This window comes from Drosophila pseudoobscura, chromosome 2 (assembly GCF_009870125.1).
Source record: "Drosophila pseudoobscura strain MV-25-SWS-2005 chromosome 2, UCI_Dpse_MV25, whole genome shotgun sequence".
In the NCBI taxonomy this organism is placed as follows: Eukaryota; Metazoa; Arthropoda; class Insecta; order Diptera; family Drosophilidae; genus Drosophila; species Drosophila pseudoobscura.
In genome coordinates this window covers 17274821-17296719 of record NC_046679.1, presented here as the reverse complement: position 1 = coordinate 17296719, position 21899 = coordinate 17274821, and the positions used below count along the sequence as shown (strand labels likewise).

The window sequence follows — 21899 nt, the reverse complement described above, 5'->3', positions numbered from 1 at the left end:
TATGTCCAGACAACATTTAGTAGATTTAAATTGAAAATATTTTTCGTCCAGTTCAAAACACAAACAAAAAATGTATATTAAATGTATCCGTATTTATTGAAATTACTCATTTTAAAAGACAATTTTAGTTCTTTTGCTGTTACATATGTTACAATATTGTTGTCATCTGCAAGAATCTGGTTTACCTTGCGATGCGCGATGTGCAGCCCTCGACTAAATGATCCCTGTCTGTTCTGTTCTATTGCCCGGCGATGGACAATGGGGTAGTTGGATTGTGTCGAGTGTGGCGGCAATCGAAAAACATAATTTTTAAATATTAAAAAAAATGTAGAGTGGATTTGCATGATTTCGTTATCGTTAGCTGGGTGCCAGTGACGCGGGCTAGAATAAGGTGTCTGTGTGGATGTTTGTAGAATAGTTATAGTAGAAATCTAAAATCAAGTGTTTTAATATTAAAGGGACAGCTAACTAATCTAATCGTCCATGCTCTCGTTATTGCGGTCCGGTGAGGCATTTCCGTTTTTGGGCGAGGCCGAACGGGATCGGGAGCGCGAACGCGACTTGTTGTCAACTGAAGCGGACCGATCGCTGCAATGAAGAGGGGCGAGGAGAACATTAGTATCTATTTAAAGGGTTTTTGTGCAGCCAAGGTCGAAGGACTATGCATAAGACGAACGAACACGTGCATCCAAACAAAACCAAAGAAAGCACGAAAGAAAGAATTTTACAATATAGTGCCTCTCGTATCTGAGATCCACCTAACTTACCGTGAACGAGAGTCGCGATGGTTTGACTTGGAACGTGAACGGGAGCGTGATTCACGCTTCGAATTGGAGCGAGAGCGAGAACGAGAATCGCGCTCACGCTTGGGCGAGCGAGAGCGAGTACGCGAGTGCGACTTTGACTTTGACTTAGACACATCACGCGATTTGCTGCAATACAAAGGTAGGAGCAAATAAGTACCAAACTATTTAAAAAGATAACCATTCTACTTACTTGGAGCGCGAGCGGGATCGAGAGCGCGACTTAACAGGCGACTTGGACTTGGAACGTCCGCCACGAGACTTGGAGCGGCTGCGAGACTTGGAGCGCGAGTGCGAAGAGCGACGAGAGCGAGAACGCCTGCGCGAGCGAGAACGTGAGCGCGAGCTGGAAGAACGAGAGCGACCACGTCCGCCTCCACCTCCACCACCACTAGCGCCCCCGCTGCCGCCGCCGCCGCGTCCTCCGCGACGATCCTCGACCAGATGGACCCGTCTGCCATTCAGCTCTGTGTCGTCGAGCTTCTCAATAGCCGTCTTCATGTCCGACAACGACGCAAACTCGACCACGCTGCAATGCGAAACATAAGAGAAGGGTTAGTTTCGATATGATCAGCAAGATTTCGCCAGATAAAGACTTACCCTTCATTACGGCGCTGCTTGTGAGCATCCGCATAGGTGACCTCACCGGCCTGACGCATGTAGTCCTTCAAATCCTGCAGATTCGCACAAATTCGGTAGAGAAAGAACATAATTAGTCAATGGTAGTGGGAGATGTCTCATAGTCCGCATCTAATAGTGGCAAATCAAAGGAGAACGCATGCAGCAGACGAAGTAGATTGAATATTTCCAGGTCGGGGTCGGGGTCGGGTTCGGGCTCTCGCTGTGTGGCATGTGTGGAACATGCCTCCTAACCATTTCCACCCTCAGTTTCTGTCCCTCTTTTAATGCCTGTGCCTGAGTCTGTATCTTCTTCTCTTGACGCGCCTGCCTAGTGTGGAAACTGAACCTCATCAGCCCAGCTCGCGCTGTTACCTCAACCACCACATTACAGCAGCCGGCAGTCGTCAGCCGGCAGCCAGTTGGGGGAAATATTCAATACTCCTTGCTGCACACGTCACAGAACTTAGGCATAATTAATCATAGAGAACATTGTGTTTCGTAAAGATATTTTGGAAATAAATGAAAATAAACAAAATATATTTGTAATTGAGTTCTTACTTAATGCGCTTTCAGAGAGAGGACGTACACACACATCGTTTTTATGGTTTTCGCTTAACACCGAGAGTTTGGATTGTCTGTCTAGTAACTGTGGACCAATGGGGGACACCACCTCATCGAAAGGGTGTGAGCGAGCAGTCGAGAGCGCTCCGATCGAACATCGATTACTTAACCAGGCCGGCAGCCAGTAGCCAGAAACCAGAAAACGCACGTACGCACGGGCGGGCAGACAACATGGAGGGATGCACAGCCGCAGCCGCAGCCACAGCCACAGCCACAGCCTTAGCCAGATCTCGTATGGTTTTTGTATAAATTTGTATTTTATATTGGAAAAAGTATTAGCTCTTCAGATTTGGACCAGCAGCCAACATTGGAGGGAGGAGTCGCCGGCGGGATACAGTCAGATCAAAACATCACGAGTCAGACACAGTCGCCGGATGCCGGAGGCGGGATTTGTGGTCAAGAGCGAGCGAGCAGTGGCCGTGCACTTGGGCAGCACAACCAGTCATAGAGGCAGTCAACCGGGCAGCGGAGGCGTCGCCAGCAAGCATCTCTCACGGCGCTTCACAGAACGAACTGCAAAAATAAGAAATACGTTTTGGACGACCGCCTGCCTCTGAGGCGTGGGCGCTGCTGACGCGCGTGACGACGACATACGGCAGGGGCTTGCTGCTCCAAGCGATTGGTTGTCTAGTCAGTAGTCTCCGCCAGAGCACAAGCCAGAAGCCAGAACCAGGAAGGGGAATAAGCTCGGATGCGCTAGCCGATGTGGCAACTGAATGCGCGTTCTGTTCTACGAGTCGACTAGCATCGTCATCGTCATCGTCACCATCTTCATCGATCTTCGTCAGGCTAATCCTCATCCTCATCTCATCGTCGTCGCCAAGATCATCTGATTAACAAAACGCTTCGCTTCGCTTCTCTTCTCTTTTCTTCTAACCATATTCGACCAGATTCGATTGATTCCAAATTGCCTCGCACCCTTACACTCACAATTGCTATAAGGAATTTGACAATTCTTTATACATATATAATGTTTTGTAAATTAATTGTAAATTTGTAACAATTAAATACCTAACGCAAGAGGCAAGCCTACGCACGTGGGGCAGGTACACACAGCGGGCATAGACGCACTGCGTAGGCTAGCCTTTTGGCATGGCAGCATGGCAGCACGCATCACTCAAATATCAGCAATGGGCCATCAGGCCAGCGTCGGCCATCGTCTTCTGGTCTGGTCTGGTCTGTTCTGTTTTGGTTCGACTCGTTATTGGGATGGACGGATGGAGCGGCGGGCGATGGCGCATCGTGTTCAGACCCAAGCGGAGCGACGATAATAATGAAGCACAGTCTATTGGGATGCGATGCTCTCTAGTGGCCCTCTTCTAGTGCCGACGACTCGACTGCCGTGCTGTCTCTCTCTGTCTGTCTTCCATGATATTGTATGACCATACCAGGGGTCACGGTACTAGTTTGTCTGGGATCTGCCCACGTCTTGGGAGGATGACAACGACAACTCTATATTATTTGTCTTTACATCTGGTTTCGGGTTCGGCTTTGGATTCATTTTAGCCAGATTGTGGAACCTTTGGACCGGTACACACACACACACATCTCTGTCCCTCTGTGTGCCTGTTTGTCACTCTTTCACTCTGTCGAGCAGCTCTGGGCTGGGCTCTCGCGGCAGTAACAGTACTCATCACATCAAAAAACTCTTTCGGTGTTCGGTAGTTGGTGTGTGAGAGAAATAATTGTGGGGAGATTACGCCGATCAGTACCAGAGTTTAGCATAGTAGTATAGTTGTTTACAATTCACTTAAGCCTAAGTCAACTGTACAGCTTAGTGCTAACTAAATGTTAAAGCTAGTATCTGTTCGGGTTGGTTTTGAGTGGGTATCGAGTGGGTATCGGAAGCAAACAGAAAACGGGAACACCAAAGTTGAAAAGTGGGGAAAAAGTGTTCAAATGATGAGAGTAGTCGAAACGGGAGTTGGATATAGGTTTGACTGGGTTGTATGGGATTGGATTAGTGGTTTCTCGGATCCGTTTCAAGTGTTAGCTGTTATGGCTAGTGCTACTCTCCTTCTCTTCGTCATTTCTAAGCTACAGTAGATATAACCAAACGCTCTAGAAGGAGCAAGCTCAATGCACTTACCTGCCAGCTGACGCGGCTCGACAAATTCTCAACAATCAGGCGGTACTCGGTGCGCAATGGCGGCCCGTAGCGGGAGGATGATCTGGAATTTTTGTTTCTGGTGAATAATTGAATGGATTTTCAAATTAGTATGACACTGCGCTGCTGCCGCTGCTCCATCACAGATACAGAGATATGATGTATATTTTTATATTTAAATAAAGAACGCATGATAGCAGGAAGCGCGGAACACAACAAATTATAATTACGTTAGGTATCGTGCAAATGGGAGAAAAAATCATAATTCGCATAGCAGTAAGGAACTAAGGAGCGCTTCGCAAAACGAGAGTATAAAACAGCAAGTCAGTGTCTTTTAGTCCCTTCCACACGGAGTATTCAGGCCCGGAGTATTCACTGCCATTCAGATGATCACTCCACTCGACTCATTGGCGATAGGAGGTAACATAAGTAACTCAAAGAAATGAATCGCATCGGTGTGGAAGGGAACACAGGCAAAATACAATGTAATACATGAGGGTAATGGTTCTACTTTCACTCGATGTTTTAGATCATAATCATCGCTTATAAAGGAGACTACGAACACAGCCTGTACTTACTTGTCATTGTAACGTCCGCCTCCGCCGCGGCGTCCACCGTAACGATCGTCGTAGCGATCGCGATTGCTGCCGCGGGCTGTGCCTCTGGCAGGTTCAACAACCACGCTGTAAAAATTGAATATAGCAGATAGAGTTTACGCGCGCTTTTCAAGCACTCCCGCTTGCGTGTCAACTTACCGCTCCCCCAACAGCTCTTTGCCATTTAGCTCGTAGACGGCATCATCGGCGTCACGATAGTCTTCGAATTCCTGCAAATTAAATTAGGTATTGATATTGGTATTGATTTTCAATTTCGTGTCCAACAGTCGCCTGCCCAGTGCCCGCACTCACCACAAAGCCGTAGCCGTTCTTAATTAGTATGTCGCGAGTGCGGCCATAGCCTTTAAAGAAGCGTTCCAGATCGCGCTCCCGCACTCCGTACGGCAGACCGCCCACGTACACTCGTGATCCAACCATATTGCTGATGGTTATGTGTCTTTAGTAAATGCTGCAAAACGAAAGAGAAAATTTTCAGGTTCTATTTTGCTCGACTGTCCCGCCGTCGCCAAGGGAATACACATGCAATTCACGGCTTGCGTTTGTGTAAGTGTGTCCGTGTGTATGGGCCCAAGTGTTTTGCCAAGATGGCGATGCCGCCAGGTACACGCACACACATGTACACCCCTATGTGTGCAATATACCGGGTACAGAACTCGGCAAAATAATCAATAGCCGATGTGTGTGCGTTTTGTGTGCACGTATAAGAATCGTGGATTTGATTAACATACCGTTTACTAAAGAATTCTTGCACTAAATATACAATCTACTACTTTTTTCACACACTTAATCCCACTTTTGCGACAGTCACGAAAAAATGCAAACTCAATCTCCCGACGAAAACGGAAGTGGAATTTACTTTACTGTCAGCACATTGTACGCTGTCGAACGGGCACACTGACAGTACCATCAGCTTATCGCACAAAAATACCAAAATGTCAATATGTATAAATTCTTTTTATGAGATATATATTATTTTCAGAGGAACCGAGTGTTGTCGTCGTAACATTCTGCACAAAAATACTATATTCAATGAAAAAATGAAGTCATTTTAAATTAAATAACTAAAAATCGATATATCACAAAATACCAATTACCGTAAATAATGATTATGGTGTATTTTTTTACAAAAATATTATCCAAGCCACTCACAATATAATTAAATATACCAATAGACTGATGGACTCATCCTAGAGGATGTTAATGCACCAATATATAAATCGTGTGGAAATGCCATTTAGAGCATCCCAGCAAACCAAACGCTAACAAATTATATCTCATACGAATTAAATGCGAGACTTAACCCGACAAAACGCTCGCATTCGGACCGGCATATGATGGAAATATGATACTTGTGTCGTTCAGTTTGTGGCAATGAAGGTATAATTTATGAGAGCTCGCAAAGTAATCGTTTGCGAGCCTTCTGCGATATCGTTTGGGAGTTGTTTTTGATATATAATAATATCAAAAAAATAAGTAGAGCTCATTTTTGGCTCGCTTGCGAGAGTTTTTCGATACAAAACCATATCGTACCTACAAAAGCTCGCTTGCGAGCTCGTTTGCGAGCATTTTGCGGAAATCTCGCAAAACGCACGATTGTTGGTTTGCTGGGATGTCCCAATCATCTCCATCGAATACCTGATCATTTGACAAATGACGTCAAAAGGTGGATACCATAAAATATGTGACGTATATTTCGGTATATTTCTCAGAGTCAGAGCGTATATGTTATTGACAAAAATCTGCGGTCACACTATACAGTACTAGGGCGTCTGCTTGAAAAAAGTGAAAAAGTGATCGAAAAGTTTTTTGCTTCCAACTTGTGCAGTTGTGCAAATAAAAGTACTATGGCAGACTTAAACGACTCCAACGGCAACTACGACGACAACGATGAGGTAAGCGCAGGATTGCGAAGTTTTTATCGTGACAAAATGTCAATGCCGACAATGCACTGCATATTTTGCACGCGGTTTTTTCGGAGAATTTAATGTGAATACGTACGTGTGTGTGCGTGTATGTGGCTCCGATCCTCGGGCCTTTGAGGCCGGCCAGTGACACGGCAAAAGTTCAAAGCTTTCGAAAGAAGCAACGAATTTGCAAAAGAACAACGAAACCGGCTGTAGGCGAGAGAACAGAAAACATGTACGCACAAACACACATGCAAACATACGTATATGTATATACACACATCGACGCGAGAGTCGTTGCGGCGTTGCAAATAAAAAGAAAATGGCGGGCGGCATTTTTCTTTGTTGTATTGATTTCACTTGCGACTGTACCTGAAAATTGCTTATGTTTGTTTGTTTTTATTTTACCTCGTTCTTGACTCTCGCAGCAGATTACCGAGCCGGAGCAGCTGCGCAAGCTGTTCATCGGCGGTCTGGACTACCGCACCACGGACGATGGCCTAAAGGCGCACTTCGAGAAATGGGGCAACATCGTCGATGTTGTTGTCATGAAGGATCCGAAGACAAAGCGGTCGCGTGGCTTTGGGTTCATCACCTACTCGCAGTCGTACATGATCGACAATGCCCAGAATGCTCGTCCGCACAAGATCGACGGACGCACCGTAGAGCCCAAGCGTGCTGTGCCGCGCCAGGAGATTGATGCTCCCAATGCCGGGGCCACAGTCAAGAAACTGTTTGTGGGTGGACTGCGCGACGACCATGACGAGGAGTGCCTGCGAGAGTACTTCAAGGACTTTGGCCAGATCGTGGGCGTGAACATCGTGTCGGACAAGGACACCGGCAAGAAGCGGGGATTCGCCTTCATCGAGTTCGACGACTACGACCCCGTTGACAAGATCATTCTCCAGAAGACCCACACAATCAAGAACAAGAGCCTCGACGTGAAAAAGGCCATAGCCAAGCAAGATATGGATCGTCAAGGTGGCGGCGGAGGCGCTGGTGGTGGAGGTGGCAGTGGAGGCGGCGGCGGCGGTGGTGGTGGTGGCCGTGGAGGCCCCGGTGGACGCACAGGCGGTCGCGGAGGGGATCGTGGAAGCCAAGGCGGCGGCGGCTGGAGCAACAACCGGCAGAACGGCGGTGGAAACTGGGGCGCCGGTGGCGGTAGCTTCGGCAACAATGGCAACTTTGGCGGCAGCCAGGGCGGCAGTTCCGGAGGTTGGAATCAGCAGAGCGGTGGAAGTGGTCCCTGGAACAATCAGGGCAGCAGCGGCGGCTGGAACAACGGTGGCGGTGGCGGGGGCTACGGAGGCGGAAATAGCAACGGAAACTGGGGAGGCAACGGCGGTGGCGGCGGCGGGTTTGGCAATGACTACCAGCAGAGCTATGGTGGCGGCCCGCAGCGGACCAACAACTTTGGCAACAGCCGGCCTGCTCCATACAGCCAAGGCGGTAGCGGAGGCGGTTTCAACAAAAGTGAGTCAACGTTCGTGCAACACGATTCGGGAAATCAATTAACAAAAGCATCTTCTGGCCTTGCAGGTGGAAATCAAGGAGGCGGCGGCGGCGGCCAGGGCTTCGGGGGCAACAACTACAACACTGGAGGCGGAGGCGGCCAGGGTGGAAACATGGGCGGCGGCAATAGACGTTACTAGACAAGGTAAATATGGTAATCGAGTTGATTTGAGCCGGACGGGCTTGTCCCCGAAGCTCCGTATGTGTGTAAGCGCTCGGATACGTACATATTTCGTCGTTGCAGCTAGCCAAAAACCATTCATGTGAATCGCTGAACTCTTGAAACCGCTAATGCCAAATTTTCTCCTTTCTCGCAAATAGGTAATCACGTAGAGAGTCAGTTCAAGCTTCAAGCTAGACAAACAGGCAGTCTAGGCGCAGGCAGACACAGACTCAGACAGGCACAGGCAGAGTCAGAGGCAGGCAATCAGTGACAGTGAGAATTGTGTGGGCGCGAGTGTGTCAGTGAAGGCAGACAAATACCCGAATAAAAAATACAATGCAAGAAAACAGCAAACAAGCCAGCTCGATCAGATATGCAGTTTTCAGCCCTCAAACCCCTGAATCCGCTAAGAACCGCGTACCGTGTGTGTTGATAAGAGCCACATCCAGCCACAACAAGCCAAAAGAAAACCAATCTCACTCCACTTGTCGACAGCTTGACTGCTGCTGTCTCTCTTTATAAACAACAATATTATCAATTCATGTTTAGGATTTTAAGAACCTTGAACGCTTAGTTTTAACTATATTAACAAGAAAACGATAACGAAAACAAAAGAAAAACCAAACAAACAAAAAAACGCAAAATATACTAAACTACATTTTATTTTATGATAAATTGACTACCACAGAAACAGAAACGAGAATGCAAACAATGCAGCGAACAATCTCGTTGGGAACGGGCTGCGCCAGGTAGAGTACCTTTACACTGACTTTATTGTGTAGCTCGTTGAAGGCGATCGCCATTGCGGCAGGTCCCTCAGATATAGTATACAGATGTAATGTTCACGTTTCAATTCGTATTTTGTAGCGGATGAGCGCATTACAAAGAATCAAATAGAACCATATTTTATAATACCATTTTGTACATTTAAGAAATTTTATATTGTTTATATCGTATCGTATTCAAGAGAATACTACCCCAATTCCCGGAGCAACTTAAGCAAGTCTTGTTAATGATGAGTACTCGTAATTAATGAGTTGAATTGTGTGTATATTTTGCCGTAACACCCACTAGACCTACATGAAAGCAAGCAAACAACATGCTCGTATAAACGAAACATACCAACTTTGTTAGACCCTAAGAAGTAGATGCTACGATACACAAGAAATCCACACAAATCGAAATCCAAAAACAATACATAATCTGTAATTAGTTCGTTACGAGACCACAAAGGCGAAAAGAAAATAAAATTCTACTGAATGTTACCCACCCCACCCGAAACGACCCCCCCAACTGACAGCGAGACTGATGGCGAGAGCCACATCTCAGCGGAACAGGCGCAGGCGATAAGGCGATCAGTGACATGAACCAGGGTAGCAAGGGTAACCTAGATAGCGTGGCAGACAACCGGTCAAACTAAACTCCTATACAAACAATGCAGACTGCGTACTAATGCACTACGTATTTCTTTGCAAGACTGGCTGGGCTGGATGGATGCCCCTGCTCCTGCGCTGAATTCGAAATCCGTCGCTTCTATTCGCACTTCGGTTCCGAAAAGTCAAAAGATTGCAGCGGCCACCAGAGCGAGCGAAGCTTGGATTCACTTTGGAATCTGGTTGGCAGTGATCTTTACCCCGAAGGTAAGTCCAGGTAATTACTAACCCATGTATTCTATATACCCTACTCGTACATATGCTTACATCTGAATAAACAAACAATTTCCACAAATAAAAATGCATTTTACCTATTTATTTGGCGATTACATGCAAGTATATACTTTGTTCGTGTTAACACGGGGACGGAACTACTGACTTCGGTAATGTCCAGTCGTAATCTCGGAAACTGCAAGCCCGAACGACACAATTTTGTATACGGTATGCAAGTTTCGGATCAAAATGCTGTGCATTGGCCTTCGATCCACAGTAATTCATTCAATCCACTAGTCTTACACCAGTATAGCCATCTCAAGTGACTTTCAACAGCACTTAGTTAACCTAGTTGCAAATTAGTTTTAACAGTGCGTAAGTAAACGTGGGAAAAGAGATTCTTCAGTATTGGCAACTTTTCTGTGGGAATATTCAAATTTGAAAGCAATTAATCGAATCCTTCATTGACATTCGATAGGACAAACAATAGGGCCGGCCCAGGGTTGTATTTGTTCAAGCTAACTGACTTGCAGGTTTCTTTCCGTCTGACGTTTAAATCTTTTCATTTCCAATCGGTTCTTTTCATTCACTTTCTCGCTACACATCAGACTAGTTTATCTGCATTTTCTCCCAATCCATTCGGTTTTAAAACAAAAATGAATAATAAACGCAGCTTTGATGGTCTCTGGCTAACCAAGCAAGAGGTATATATTTGGTTTCTGTACAAACGGCCACGGCATGTAATTTACCCCGAAAATGTGAACTTTTTTTTTTTTGAGCAGCGCCAGGCAGTTCCAGGAGGCAGTGACAAGGCCAACTCAACCTATGCGGAAGTCAATGAAAACATGGCAAACAGTGCAATCCAGAACGATGAGCACTTGCGCAAGATCTTTATAGGTGGGCTACCCACGCAGACTACTCCGGAAACTTTGCGCGAGTTCTTTTCTAAGTTCGGCGCAGTGGCCGATGCCGTGGTCATGCGCGACCCCGTGTCCAATCACTCGCGCGGCTTCGGCTTTGTCACTTTCGTTGATCCGGGCTCAGTGGAGAATGTCCAGAGCACTCGCCCACACATTATTGATTGCAAGTAAGTACAAAAAAACAAAAACAGCTTCAGCTCCGGGTCAGCGGAGGTTACTCAACACGATACTTTGTCCAGGACTGTAGAAACCAAGCCCGCCCTGCCGCGGCTGGAGTTCAACAAGCCGCCAGGAATGGGCAATGGCCAGACGAACAAAATCTTTCTGGGTGGCCTGAAGGACTGTCACGACGAGCCCATGATTCGGGACTATTTCTCGAAGTTTGGCACCGTCATGAGCGTCAAGGTGCTGATAGACAAGGAGACCGGGCGTAAGCGGGGCTTCGGTTTCTTGGAGTTCGAGGATATCGACAGTGCCGAGAGAGCGTTGGGTAGGTATCTCAGAATACTCTTTACTCTGATACTCTTTAACCTCTGATCACAGTTCTGAGCAAGCACGTCATCAACTTTATTGCGGTCGAGGTGAAGAAGTCAACTCAGAGACAAGATCCTGGCAAGCGCCTTCGTTTTCCCATGGGCGGTGCGGCCCGCGCCGGCTACGTTCCGCCGCAGCCAGCCGTGATGGACAGAAACTGCTACAATCCACACTTCAATCCGTTTTTGGCACAGTCAAGCCTGCCGCCTTCAGCCTATATCAATGGCTGGGCCTCGTATGTCACCCCAAACATAATACCACCTGTGCCCCACATCTTCTATGCCGTACAGAGTCCCATCGCCCCTGGGGCTAGGGAGGGCCCTCAGTCTGCCTGCAATACGGCACCAAAGTCTGGGGGCAGCAATCTCATCGATTGGATGCCAAAGCCTCCCCAGATTCCGACCAATCAGCGTCCCATCAATGATTACAAGTCGGTACAGGCGGCTACTGGTGCTGCTCCAGCAGGGACTATAGATAACGTGGTCGATTTTGGCGCCGGAGGCGATGCGGCTATTGCTCCGGACAATAAGTGGTCCACCGAAAACAACAACGTTCTCAAGACATCTCCTTCTCTCGACTGAGACTCTCTGCCCGCCTACGGTAGGGTAAATTCATTTAATTTGATTACTAATTACTAATTTGTTCTACGCCCGTACCTAAATATTACAGGCATGTAAGGAAGTCGGCGGCCGTGGCACACATTCGCTTCATGGGAGCGACACATTCAGAATTTATTCATTGATTGATTCCACTTATTTGCTAAATATTTGTTGAATACACCGAATTACACGACAATCTCTAAGAGAACGAGAAATGAAAAGGGTTACATGTATACCTAAGAGCGATGCATTCTCTCGCAAGGCGATTGAGGAAAGGACCGTGTAGATTAATTTTTCATGTAACCAATATTACAAGAAATTCAGAATATAATAAACAAATTGCAAATATAAATCAACGAAAAAGGTTTAGTCCAGCTACATAAACACATTTTTTTAAAGTAAGTAATTACATTACGTAAACCTTTCCTCGCCTGGAGATTGATTTTAAAGCCCTTGTCTGGGGTGGTATTGAGTTAAGTGTCATTAAGTTAAGACCTGTATGAGGAGAATAAAACGATACCCACATACTTCAGATCAATCCATTAAGTTACATATGCAGGTCTTCCCTCGCCTTGAGATTGATTAGACACGCTGTGCGCAGACATTTTGAGACTTAAAACCGTAAACTCTTTCTTTATTTAAACTATTTCTGTTGGATTTGTTTTGTTTTTTGTTTGTTTTCATTTTCACATAAAGTATTGCGTGAGTGAATTGATTTGCGTAATTGTTTTATATCTGAATCGCTATAAAACGCACCACTGAATTGTTTGTGACTCTGGATTAGAAATGGGCTACTACTAGTAGCCGTTCTTTGAGTTTGTTTTTAATTGATTAAAATTATGCAAATTGCTTGCAATTGCTTGGCTTGTGCGCATCAATTTCATTAAATGCTAAATGCTCAATTTGTTCAACTCGAATGCGAGGGAAAATCACTCGACTCGCAACAAACGTGTTGGTAATCGTAATTAAAAATAATCATTTCTCTACGTTTGTGGTGTATTGTATTTCTCTGATTCAATATTTGATTTCATTTGATTTGTTGGTGTTTGTTGTATCAGCCAATGGCGCATTCACCAGAATCTTTGATTCGAATTTAAATTTCAAAAATGTACGTGGATTATAGTAGGTAAGGTAGGAAGGGGAGGGTAGGAAGGGATGGATCAAGGGAGGGAGACTTGAACAAAATAATAATACAAATCATAGGTTTTCTGGTAAACACGTGAATCTGTCTTCTTTTATTATTATTATTATTATTATAATTATTTGTATTTGTAATGTGTGTACATATAAATTAAATTATAATTAAGTGTGTTCCTCTACATCCTCTATGTGTTATCTCCGATTAATTAGAAATGAGCATGGTTACCTCCGTTGGTTCGTATTCTTCTTTAATTCGTATAACTCTTAAGATACATTTATTCATTCAGTTATTCATTTATTAGTACCTCTGATCGGTGTCTGCAAATGTCTAAACTGTGTTGCTGTGTTGTGGGAAGCACTTTTTAGTAGCACTGGTCGTCGAGCTAACATTTGAACACTAACATTTTCTTCTTACGGAAAATGTACTAAAATTGCTTTAGACCCTTACAACACAGTGCTACAAGTACTGTCTGACTGGCTGGCTGTCTGTCTGTTTGTCTGGCAAACGTGCGTGTGTGGGGGTTACTATTACTAGAAATAATGGTGGAAAATAGTATTTAGAGCTCCAGAGCGAGTTTCTGGGCATGTTGCCGCACAACAAATAAAATGATATGTTCCCAACGAATCGAGAATTTTAGCTTTAACAAATCAAGAATAACCTAATGAAATATTCAGACGCCTGCGGCGAAACGCGAAAGGTTCTCATACAATTCGGAAAGGCTTTAGTTTCTCCACTCCTCCACTGTCCACTCTTCCTGTGGCTCTTCCACCGCTTGTGGCTGCAGTTATATAAATATATATATTTTTTATGTATATTTAGATTTCTTGTAAGTCTAAAAGTTAACATTAAATTATATGATTTGTTACATATATGTTTTGTATATACTTTTTGTTACATGTTTGCTTTTTTTGCCTTGAGAAAAATGTTAGTAGCTTGTGTGTTCGTCTGTCTATATGTCTATCAAGACTATCAATAGGTTTTTGTTTGTATTCGTTACTCCTTTTTTTGGGCTTTCTTGATTTTATTTAAAAAATATGTACTAAATTTTAGTTCACAACTGCGTTGGAAACACCAAATCGTTAAGTTGCTGCTTGACTTAGTTTGGTTTACGATCTTGAACTGAACTCGTTGCAGAACAACAGAAATAGCAAACAGTTAAACGAAAACCGACGCAGTCCATCGTTGATCACGAACACTGCCACTGCCACTGCTACTGCCACGCCCATGCTGCGGCGCCGGCACCGCATCGGCCGTCACACGCTCCACATTTGTTCTATTCAATCCATTCAATCTACAGACTGGCTAGTTAATCGCTTTAAAGTGTGGCAAACTAAATTTAAGTAGCAAAATGTTGCAGGCTCTCTAGAATGCGGCGGACTATGGGCGCAGCATCTCTCTTCTTCGTTTCGTATCTGCACTAAATGGATTTCCTGCTTCCTGTTTCTCTGTTCTTTCTGCTGGTCTTATTGCTTCTTTACATTTTTTTTTGTTGTTTTCATTTCATTTGTTTCATTTTTAGATTAATTTTTTCAAGTCTTTCTTTTGCTCTTTTTTATTGCATTTTACAAATGTTTTTCATTTTTTTGTTTGTTTTTGTATTTTCTTGTTATCTTTAGCTAAGTTTCTTTAAGTTTTTCTTTATTTCCTCTTCATTTAGCTTAAGTAAATGTTGTATTTAATGACAAACAAACGAAAAAGATTTGCATTTCTCCCCCACATCCTTTCTGATTTGCCAATTTGCATGCAAACTTCGGTTGTTTTTTGGGTTACATTTCGAAGATGATTAGCCGAACGAGAGCTCAAATTAAGAATTAAATTTATGCTAGTATGTGTTTGTATGTGTGTTTGTGTTTGTTTCGTGTGTGTGGATGATTGTGGTGTGGGCTGCATGACTGAGACTTAAACATAATACACATTGAGTGCGGTGAAAAGATGGGGGCCTTTCTGGTTTTTTCGATTCACAACAAAGATTTGCACATAAATTTTGGTTTTCTTTTGGCACGAACTGGCTGATAAGCGGGCTCAGACCCAATTGAACTAAGGTTAAGGACTAAGGCCCCGAAGCTTGTGTCATTCGATTTGTGCAGCTATACGCATACGCCTGAAGCAAGCTGTTCTGTTGTTGCTCTTCTTACATTTTTACTTTTTCTTGATCCGACTACAGGGTGTCTGATTGACTTTGTTGTGTGTATGCCTGTGTGTGGGTTTGTGAGTGTGTGTGGATGCAGGCGATGCTGAATGTATTTAATTGATTGCATTGTGGAAGAAGTCGATGTTCTAAACGTTGGGTTGTTGTTGTTGGTGTTGGTGTTTCTGTTGTTTCTGCACTGGCGACTGCGACACCTGCTTTAGCGACGGCCGTAGTTGCCACCGCCACCACCACCACCAGTCTGTCCGTTGCCGGCACCGCGCAGCGGTCCGTTGGACTGACTGCTACCCCCGCCGCTTCGGTTGTCGTTGCGTGGCCCGAAGCCCCCGCCGCCCAGACGTGGGGCTCCGTTACCTCCTCCTCCAGTGCGCAAATTGTTGCCACCGCCGCCGGCGTTGTTGCGCATTATACCACCGGTTCCATTGTTGTTATTGCCCATTGGTCGCGATTGTGGTCCGTTATTCCCACCCAGACGTCCACCCATGTTGCTGTTGAGGCTATTGCCTCCGATGGATTGACGTGGGCCCATATCGTTACGAATGCGAGGTTTTTTCTCCTCCACGTTGAGTTTTTGACCATCGGGCGAGTTCTCAGGGAAGTACAGGGGCTGCATAGGAATTCCAAATTCAAAATTAGTGCATCCGTCACATTCTATCTATTCCAAGTTACTTACGCAGTTGGACAGGCACTTTTGCACAGCCTCGGGATCGTCATAGGTAAGAAAGCCGTAGTTCAGGGGACTACGCATGCCCGGTGGCACCTTGTTGCCAGCCTTGGACAGAATGCGCAGCTCCAACACGTTTCCGAAGCGCGAGAATAGCTCACGCAACTCCTCCTCGCTTGCGTGATGTGGTATGTTGCCCAAAAACAGCTGTTGATTGTCACCGAATTGCTGAGAATTGCTCGGACGACGCTGTTCAAAGTCTGTACAAAATAAACGGGAGTGGTAATAGGAAATTCACTCCAGAAAAACGGGGAGCAGAACTCACCACCACTCTTATTGTTGTTCCTGATCGAGTTATTCCGCTGGGGCAGTGGTCCGCCGTTATCCAGACGCGAGTTTCCATTGGTGTTGTTGTACGAGGAAGCTGTGGTCGAGTAGCTCACTTGGCCGTTTCCACTACCGACACCTGCGGATGAGGACGTGTACGTGTTGCTGATCGACTGCTGCTGCTGCTGCTGAAGCTGCTGCTGTTGCTGCAGGACAGCGTTGACGAAGCCGCTGGGCGAAGAGGAGGTGGACTTGAATAGATTGGCGTAGGTCTTGGGCTCGTTCTGCTGCTGTTTGGCCGCCTCGTACTTCTCCTGCTGCTGCTGCTCGTGAATCGTTTTGAAGTCCTCGACGGGAGTGGGGGGCTTCTGCTGCTGCCGAGGTGGAATCTCGTTAATGCTCTGGCTGACGATGGTCGTGTTGACGGGTTCCTCGGGCTCCACCAGCGGCTGCTGCTGAATGGGCTGCTGTGGCGGTAGCTGAGCCGGCTGCTGCTGCTGTTGAATGAGCTGAGGAGCCACCAGAGGCGACTGCTGGAAGCTCGTGGACTGCACTGGCACGATGCCCACTGTCGAAGGCAAGACTGTCGCTACATTACTCGGCTGCTGCTGCACCAGAGGCGAGGCACTGGGCGTCACTATGGCCTGGGGTGGCACCTGCTGTTGCTGCAGCTCCTCGTGCGACACAACTCCGTTCTGGATGGGCTGTTGCTGAGCTGCAAACTGGGCCGGCAAGGACACGGCGGCCGCCTGGGGGGCTGGTGGCAGCACAGCATGAGGGCGTCCAGTGGTGCCGCCAGCCGGTAGAGGGTAGAAGATTTGCTGCGGCGCAACACCTCCGGCAGCTCCGGAAGCGACCTGCTGCTGCTGGGCCACCACCACCTGAGCCTGGGCAGGAAGCTGTTGTGGTGCCGGCTGGGCCACGTCTCCCACGACCTGGACGGCCTGATCTACAGAGGTGCCCACTTGCACCTGCACATCGTGTTCTTCGTCGTTCTCCGATCGCGATTCACCGTCCTGCTCGTCCTCGATGTACAGATCCTGGTATCGGAAGATGTCGTTGTGCACATAGTACTTCTTGGGCGACTGAGCGGCCAGCACGAAGGTCTGGGTGAAGCGGCGCATTGGCTGCCCGTCATTGGAGAGCTCTCCAGTCACCTGGACGACGACGCCGTTGCCCAGCGTTGCCTGCGCGTCCACCTGGCTGATCTTGGCGTGGCAGTCATTGAAGTTCAGCTGCTGAATGCGATTGTGGATGTCGCGTTGGCCAATCACCAGCTTCGACTCGCCGTGGATGTACGACGAGTGGTTGTTGTAGAAGCGGTGCAAGTGGTTGGGCGCCTTGTTTAGAAGCGTGTAGTACTGACGCACGAACTCGCGTCCCACCGACTGCGGTGAAGGCTGCTGCGATTGGGTCGCATCCATGACCATTGCTAGGGTCCTCTTAAGATATCGGTTACTTCTGCTGCTCGTAATGCGCTATGGAGTCTCAACACAATGCGTATTCGGTATTAAATTATTTTATCTGAAACGATGCAAATATATGGCAGTTTTATAAAAATATATCTCAACAATTGACAATAAACAGGAGCGGTGTGGATATCTCGACTCGGTCTCCTTTAAAAAAGAACTGAGAGCAGAGGTAAGGGCTACTCCGTTTGGGAAGCAGGACGGGGCGGGAATGACAGGTCGCCGCAACAGCTGCCTTAACGGTAAACGTTGTGGGCGTGTTCGTATCAGTTTACATTAAAAGCAGACCACACATACAACCACAGAGTATGTGTTCAGCAATCAGTACAGTGAGGACTTTTAAACCGAAACATCGAGAAGTTACTGTGACACAAAGGGTCACCTATAAGGAACTGATTTTGCGGCAGAGCACATAAAACCGACGCAGCGCGGTGCAGTGTGACCCACTTTCGTGGCACAACACACACACGCAAATGGGAAACTTCGTGCAAGTAAGACAGAGTGCAGCTGTCACCGCAATTCTCGGTGTTGTGTGTGGTTGCATTCCTTGTGTGTGTGTGCGTCTGAAGGATATTTGGCTTGACACGTGCTTCCGACTCGTACGATCTAAGCCCACACAAAGGACTCCGCTCCCCGGCCGTTATGAGTTTGTATGTGTGCGTGTACTTTCCGAGTAAATGACCTCATACATACAGCGACAACGAAAGTAGCGGCGGGGAGCGTGAGCCAAGCAGAGTATTTTAGGTTATGTTTGCTCTTCAAGGTTGTGCCGCCGCTTTCGATGACTACTGTAAACCGACACACACAGACGTGAAAGGGTGGACATGTATGAGAGTATCGTCGCGATATCATTGAACTCGCGGAAGATTCCTGGAAATTCGCGATATTTTTCCTTAAATCTTGCCATTAATGAGTGATAATAACCGTAAGTTAAGTCACAGAATGTGCAAATCTGTGGGATCCCCACACTTCCCCTTCTGAGAGTATGAGCTGAAGATAACACGTCTCGGAAGCAAACCAAATAATGCACCGAACAGTTCAGGCCGCCAAATACACACGCACACACATAACCTAGACCGCACGCACGCATACTGTTATGAGCGCGCCACTCTCTTGTTCTCTTTCTCTCTCATTCTCTTTGCCAGCGAACCGCGTGTGTAGGCAGAACAAAGAAAGCGATAAATGAAGACCAGTGCTTAAACAAATTAACAAAAACAAATTCTTTTTTTTACATTTTTAGGTTATGAATAGACCAAACATAAGCGATAAAAACACCGCTAGGGCGGAAAAACTGAACTGTCCTCAAATTAGTTTTAGAAATGGTTTTTCTTTTCCTGATTGCAGTCGGTGCGAAGCGGGTTCCACCCCAATGAAAAATGCTACTTTTTCTAGACCGACCAGACCACACGAGATGAGGCCGTCGCAGTCGCCGGGACCGGCATTGGGCTTACCTTTGCGACGTTTGAAGGCCCCTGCTGCTGTTGTCCGTCTACTTGGGAACGTTACTAATGCACTAGGTATTGCTTTTGAGTGGTTGGATTTGCTTGATTGTCCGAAATCGAAGAAATTTGCACTTAGTGGCTACTGCTGTGGCGAAGAGCACTTGGTTCACAGAATTTTGTATGAAGCTGAAGCACGGGAGAAATGGTTGGTGAGCGATAGGGAGGGTTTGCTCGCGGCCTAGTTTCGTGAAAAGCTGAAATATATGTGTACTAAATCAGTGCGACTGAAAATTGTAGTTTTGTTAACGAGCACACACGCACACACACGAAGATAGGCTGGCTTGAAGTAGTCGCTTAGTCTGCTTCTTTTTCTGCTTTGCTTTGTTGCAAATTTTTACGAATATAATAACTAACTTGGCAATTCCGCTCGTGCTTTACGTTTGCTTTTTCCGATGTTGGCGATCACAGTTGTTGGTTAATTAAGTTACAATGCGTTATTTTTGTCTGATTTCTGTAGAAAATAATCGCAAACGCAATGAAATTGGTCAAGTGGAGAAGAGAGCCGACGTTCTTTCCGGATGTTTATTCAAGCTTTTTACTTAATAAATATTGCTTTTACTGATTTAGCATTTGCTCAAGTTACTACATGGCAACTACACGGTAATTACACATTTCCTACATAATAAAAGGAAAAGAGGGTATGGACAATTGGCAATACGGCCCAGAAAATGCAACGAGTGCAAGGTAAAATCCACCCCTTTTGCCTAATATACCTTGACTCCACATTTCGTTTTCAAGGTTTATTGTCCCCACACGCGAGGTGAGGTTCGTACGAGCCTTGCAATTTTCCTTCGCTGTTTTTGCCTGTTATCCATACCTTTTTTTATAGCACATTCCAGATTACGACTCATTTTTTCGTCGTAGGAGAGAGCAGCAGTGGTCACACTAAGCCTCCGAAATACCGCAAACATAGCGATAAAAAACGAACTTAGCCCACTTAAACCCCCTTTATTAAACCAGGATAACAACTTGAATTAAACAGCGGAAAATAATACTAATAATAATTGATCGGGTGAAGCCCGAGTGTACATTTTGTACTATATTCCTATTGAATATCAATTCATGTTCTGTACCATTTTGGTCATTGCACTAAGTTAACGTAACGTAAGCGTACCTATGCCTCTGCTCGCTCAGCACTATGCTCTCATTTCATTATCTATTCTTTATCTATGCTAGCTCTTGTTATTTTTTCGTACCTATGTCGTCCCTAAGCCGGTAGCAGCTGCGCCTGCTCTAGTTAGTTACTGCTTGATTTAACTGGAGTACAGAACTTTTTTGTCCCCAATCTATTAATTTGTCTCAAGTGTATACCTCGCTAATATTATATTGCACAAGGATTTAGTATGGACAAATTACCTACAATAAAAATTTAAACGTATCTGCAATATTAATATTAATATTAAATTACTCTTTCTCGTTCCCGATACCTATTCTTGGTATCTGTAAGAAGACCATAAACTGCAAAATTTCGTTGAGATTCCTTTAAAACAGAGACTGACTAGTTTTTGCGTTTGAATGATTCTGGGATAACAAACATTTCCTTAATTCTATAATAATCTTTTCCCTAGGGTATGCTGAATTTTCTCATTTCGTTACAAGTGATTATGAAATGTAGGGACACCATCCCATCTAGAAAAAGAGAACAAGTCCCAAAAAAAGTTGAGAATATCGCACAAAACTTCGCTGCGTTGCGCTAGAGTTGAGCGCCATAAATTGTTTGAAGTGTATACGCGACAAGGATTTAACTGCAATCTAAATGGCAAGATCAAAAATAATCTAAGAAATTCAAACACATTAATAAAAAATCAAAAATTACCACTTCACGCATATCAAAAATTATTGCCATTTAGTTATTCAAAAATATCCAGGTATGCGGGAAAAAGGTGAAATCGCCAGCACTCTTTTACCTGCTACAGCTAAAAACTTATTAATTAATTTACATTGACGATATATTAAAATCATCATCAACTTCGAAATCCTATCCTCTCTTTGATGCAATGTGTACTTACAGCAATAACTCAATCTTCAAGACAAACTGCCAATAGCAAATTAGTTTTTGAATACAATATAAAAGAATTCAAATATTGAATAAGAATAAATGAATAAAAACTTAAATTTCGTTTTCGTATTTTTCCGAGTTTTCTATTGCGTTACTAGTTCAGCACTGACAATTTACAAACAGCTACTTTTGTTTTTATAAAAATTACAATAAGTCAGTTGATTTTTTAATATCAAAGATTACAAATCAGAATGTAAGTCTAAGTATAATGGTGAAAACCATCTAGAATTCACTCAATATCTGGACTGAAGGACAGAAATAGTTGTAATATCCCAGTAAAATTCTGCCGTTCCTGTAGTCTTGTGGAATACGCCCATTATTATTTCATTTGAAGCTTTAACCATACAGTACAGCACTGTATGTAGTGTTTGAAGTCAACATTTCATAATCCATCGTGCGTTTTTAAACTTTTGTTAGCTGTTTTTTATAATAATCAACTGCTCCGAAAAGCAGATCGTTTACAGACGAAATTTTAAAAATGTTCCCAAAGGAGGTGGAGGAGAATTGGTTTATTTTGAATGGTGGCCTGCCTAAAATATAC

General features: G+C 45.1%; 4 protein-coding genes across 13 annotated transcripts; 2 read left to right on the top strand and 2 right to left on the bottom strand.

Moving 5' to 3' along the window:
• Positions 1–71: 71 nt before the first annotated feature.
• On the bottom strand, positions 72–5657 carry B52 (serine and arginine rich splicing factor B52). 6 transcript variants are annotated; one of them, XM_015182050.2, is made up of 9 exons: positions 5498–5657; positions 5061–5217; positions 4908–4978; positions 4731–4835; positions 4135–4231; positions 1404–1477; positions 997–1332; positions 768–932; positions 72–588 (listed from the first exon to the last, which is right to left on the bottom strand). In XM_015182050.2, exons 2-9 carry the CDS (start codon positions 5184–5186, stop codon positions 474–476), a joined length of 1089 nt encoding a protein of 362 aa, XP_015037536.1. In that variant the 5' UTR covers positions 5187–5217; positions 5498–5657; the 3' UTR covers positions 72–473. The 6 variants fall into 6 exon arrangements, with proteins under 6 accessions (XP_015037536.1, XP_015037537.1, XP_001359013.2 ...); XM_015182051.2 differs by having other exon boundaries at positions 1084–1332; XM_001358976.5 differs by having other exon boundaries at positions 4135–4216.
• An 826-nt stretch (positions 5658–6483) lies between these two features.
• Hrb87F (Heterogeneous nuclear ribonucleoprotein at 87F) lies at positions 6484–8713 on the top strand. 3 transcript variants are annotated; one of them, XM_033380050.1, is made up of 4 exons: positions 6484–6661; positions 7105–8146; positions 8195–8330; positions 8507–8713. In XM_033380050.1, exons 1-3 carry the CDS (start codon positions 6614–6616, stop codon positions 8323–8325), a joined length of 1221 nt encoding a protein of 406 aa, XP_033235941.1. In that variant the 5' UTR covers positions 6484–6613; the 3' UTR covers positions 8326–8330; positions 8507–8713. The 3 variants fall into 3 exon arrangements, with proteins under 3 accessions (XP_033235941.1, XP_033235936.1, XP_002137573.1); XM_033380045.1 differs by having other exon boundaries at positions 6487–6661; positions 7102–8146; XM_002137537.4 differs by having other exon boundaries at positions 6488–6661; positions 7102–8146; positions 8213–8330; positions 8507–8681.
• Positions 8714–10540: 1827 nt separating this feature from the next.
• Rbp4 (RNA-binding protein 4) lies at positions 10541–12399 on the top strand. Its single transcript, XM_002137536.3, has 5 exons — positions 10541–10698; positions 10777–11081; positions 11154–11404; positions 11458–12048; positions 12118–12399. Exons 1-4 carry the CDS (start codon positions 10651–10653, stop codon positions 12027–12029), a joined length of 1176 nt encoding a protein of 391 aa, XP_002137572.3. The 5' UTR covers positions 10541–10650; the 3' UTR covers positions 12030–12048; positions 12118–12399.
• Positions 12400–14805: 2406 nt separating this feature from the next.
• Positions 14806–21459, bottom strand: rin (ras GTPase-activating protein-binding protein 2). Of its 3 annotated transcripts, XM_015182045.2 has the most exons (5): positions 19654–19891; positions 19249–19493; positions 16327–17852; positions 16011–16261; positions 14806–15944 (listed from the first exon to the last, which is right to left on the bottom strand). In XM_015182045.2, the coding sequence occupies exons 3-5, from the start codon at positions 17756–17758 to the stop codon at positions 15537–15539; spliced, it is 2091 nt and encodes a 696-aa protein (XP_015037531.2). In that variant the 5' UTR covers positions 17759–17852; positions 19249–19493; positions 19654–19891; the 3' UTR covers positions 14806–15536. The 3 variants fall into 3 exon arrangements, with proteins under 3 accessions (XP_015037531.2, XP_015037530.2, XP_015037532.2); XM_015182044.2 differs by lacking the exons at positions 19249–19493; positions 19654–19891 and adding an exon at positions 21309–21459; XM_015182046.2 differs by lacking the exon at positions 19249–19493.
• Positions 21460–21899: the final 440 nt, after the last annotated feature.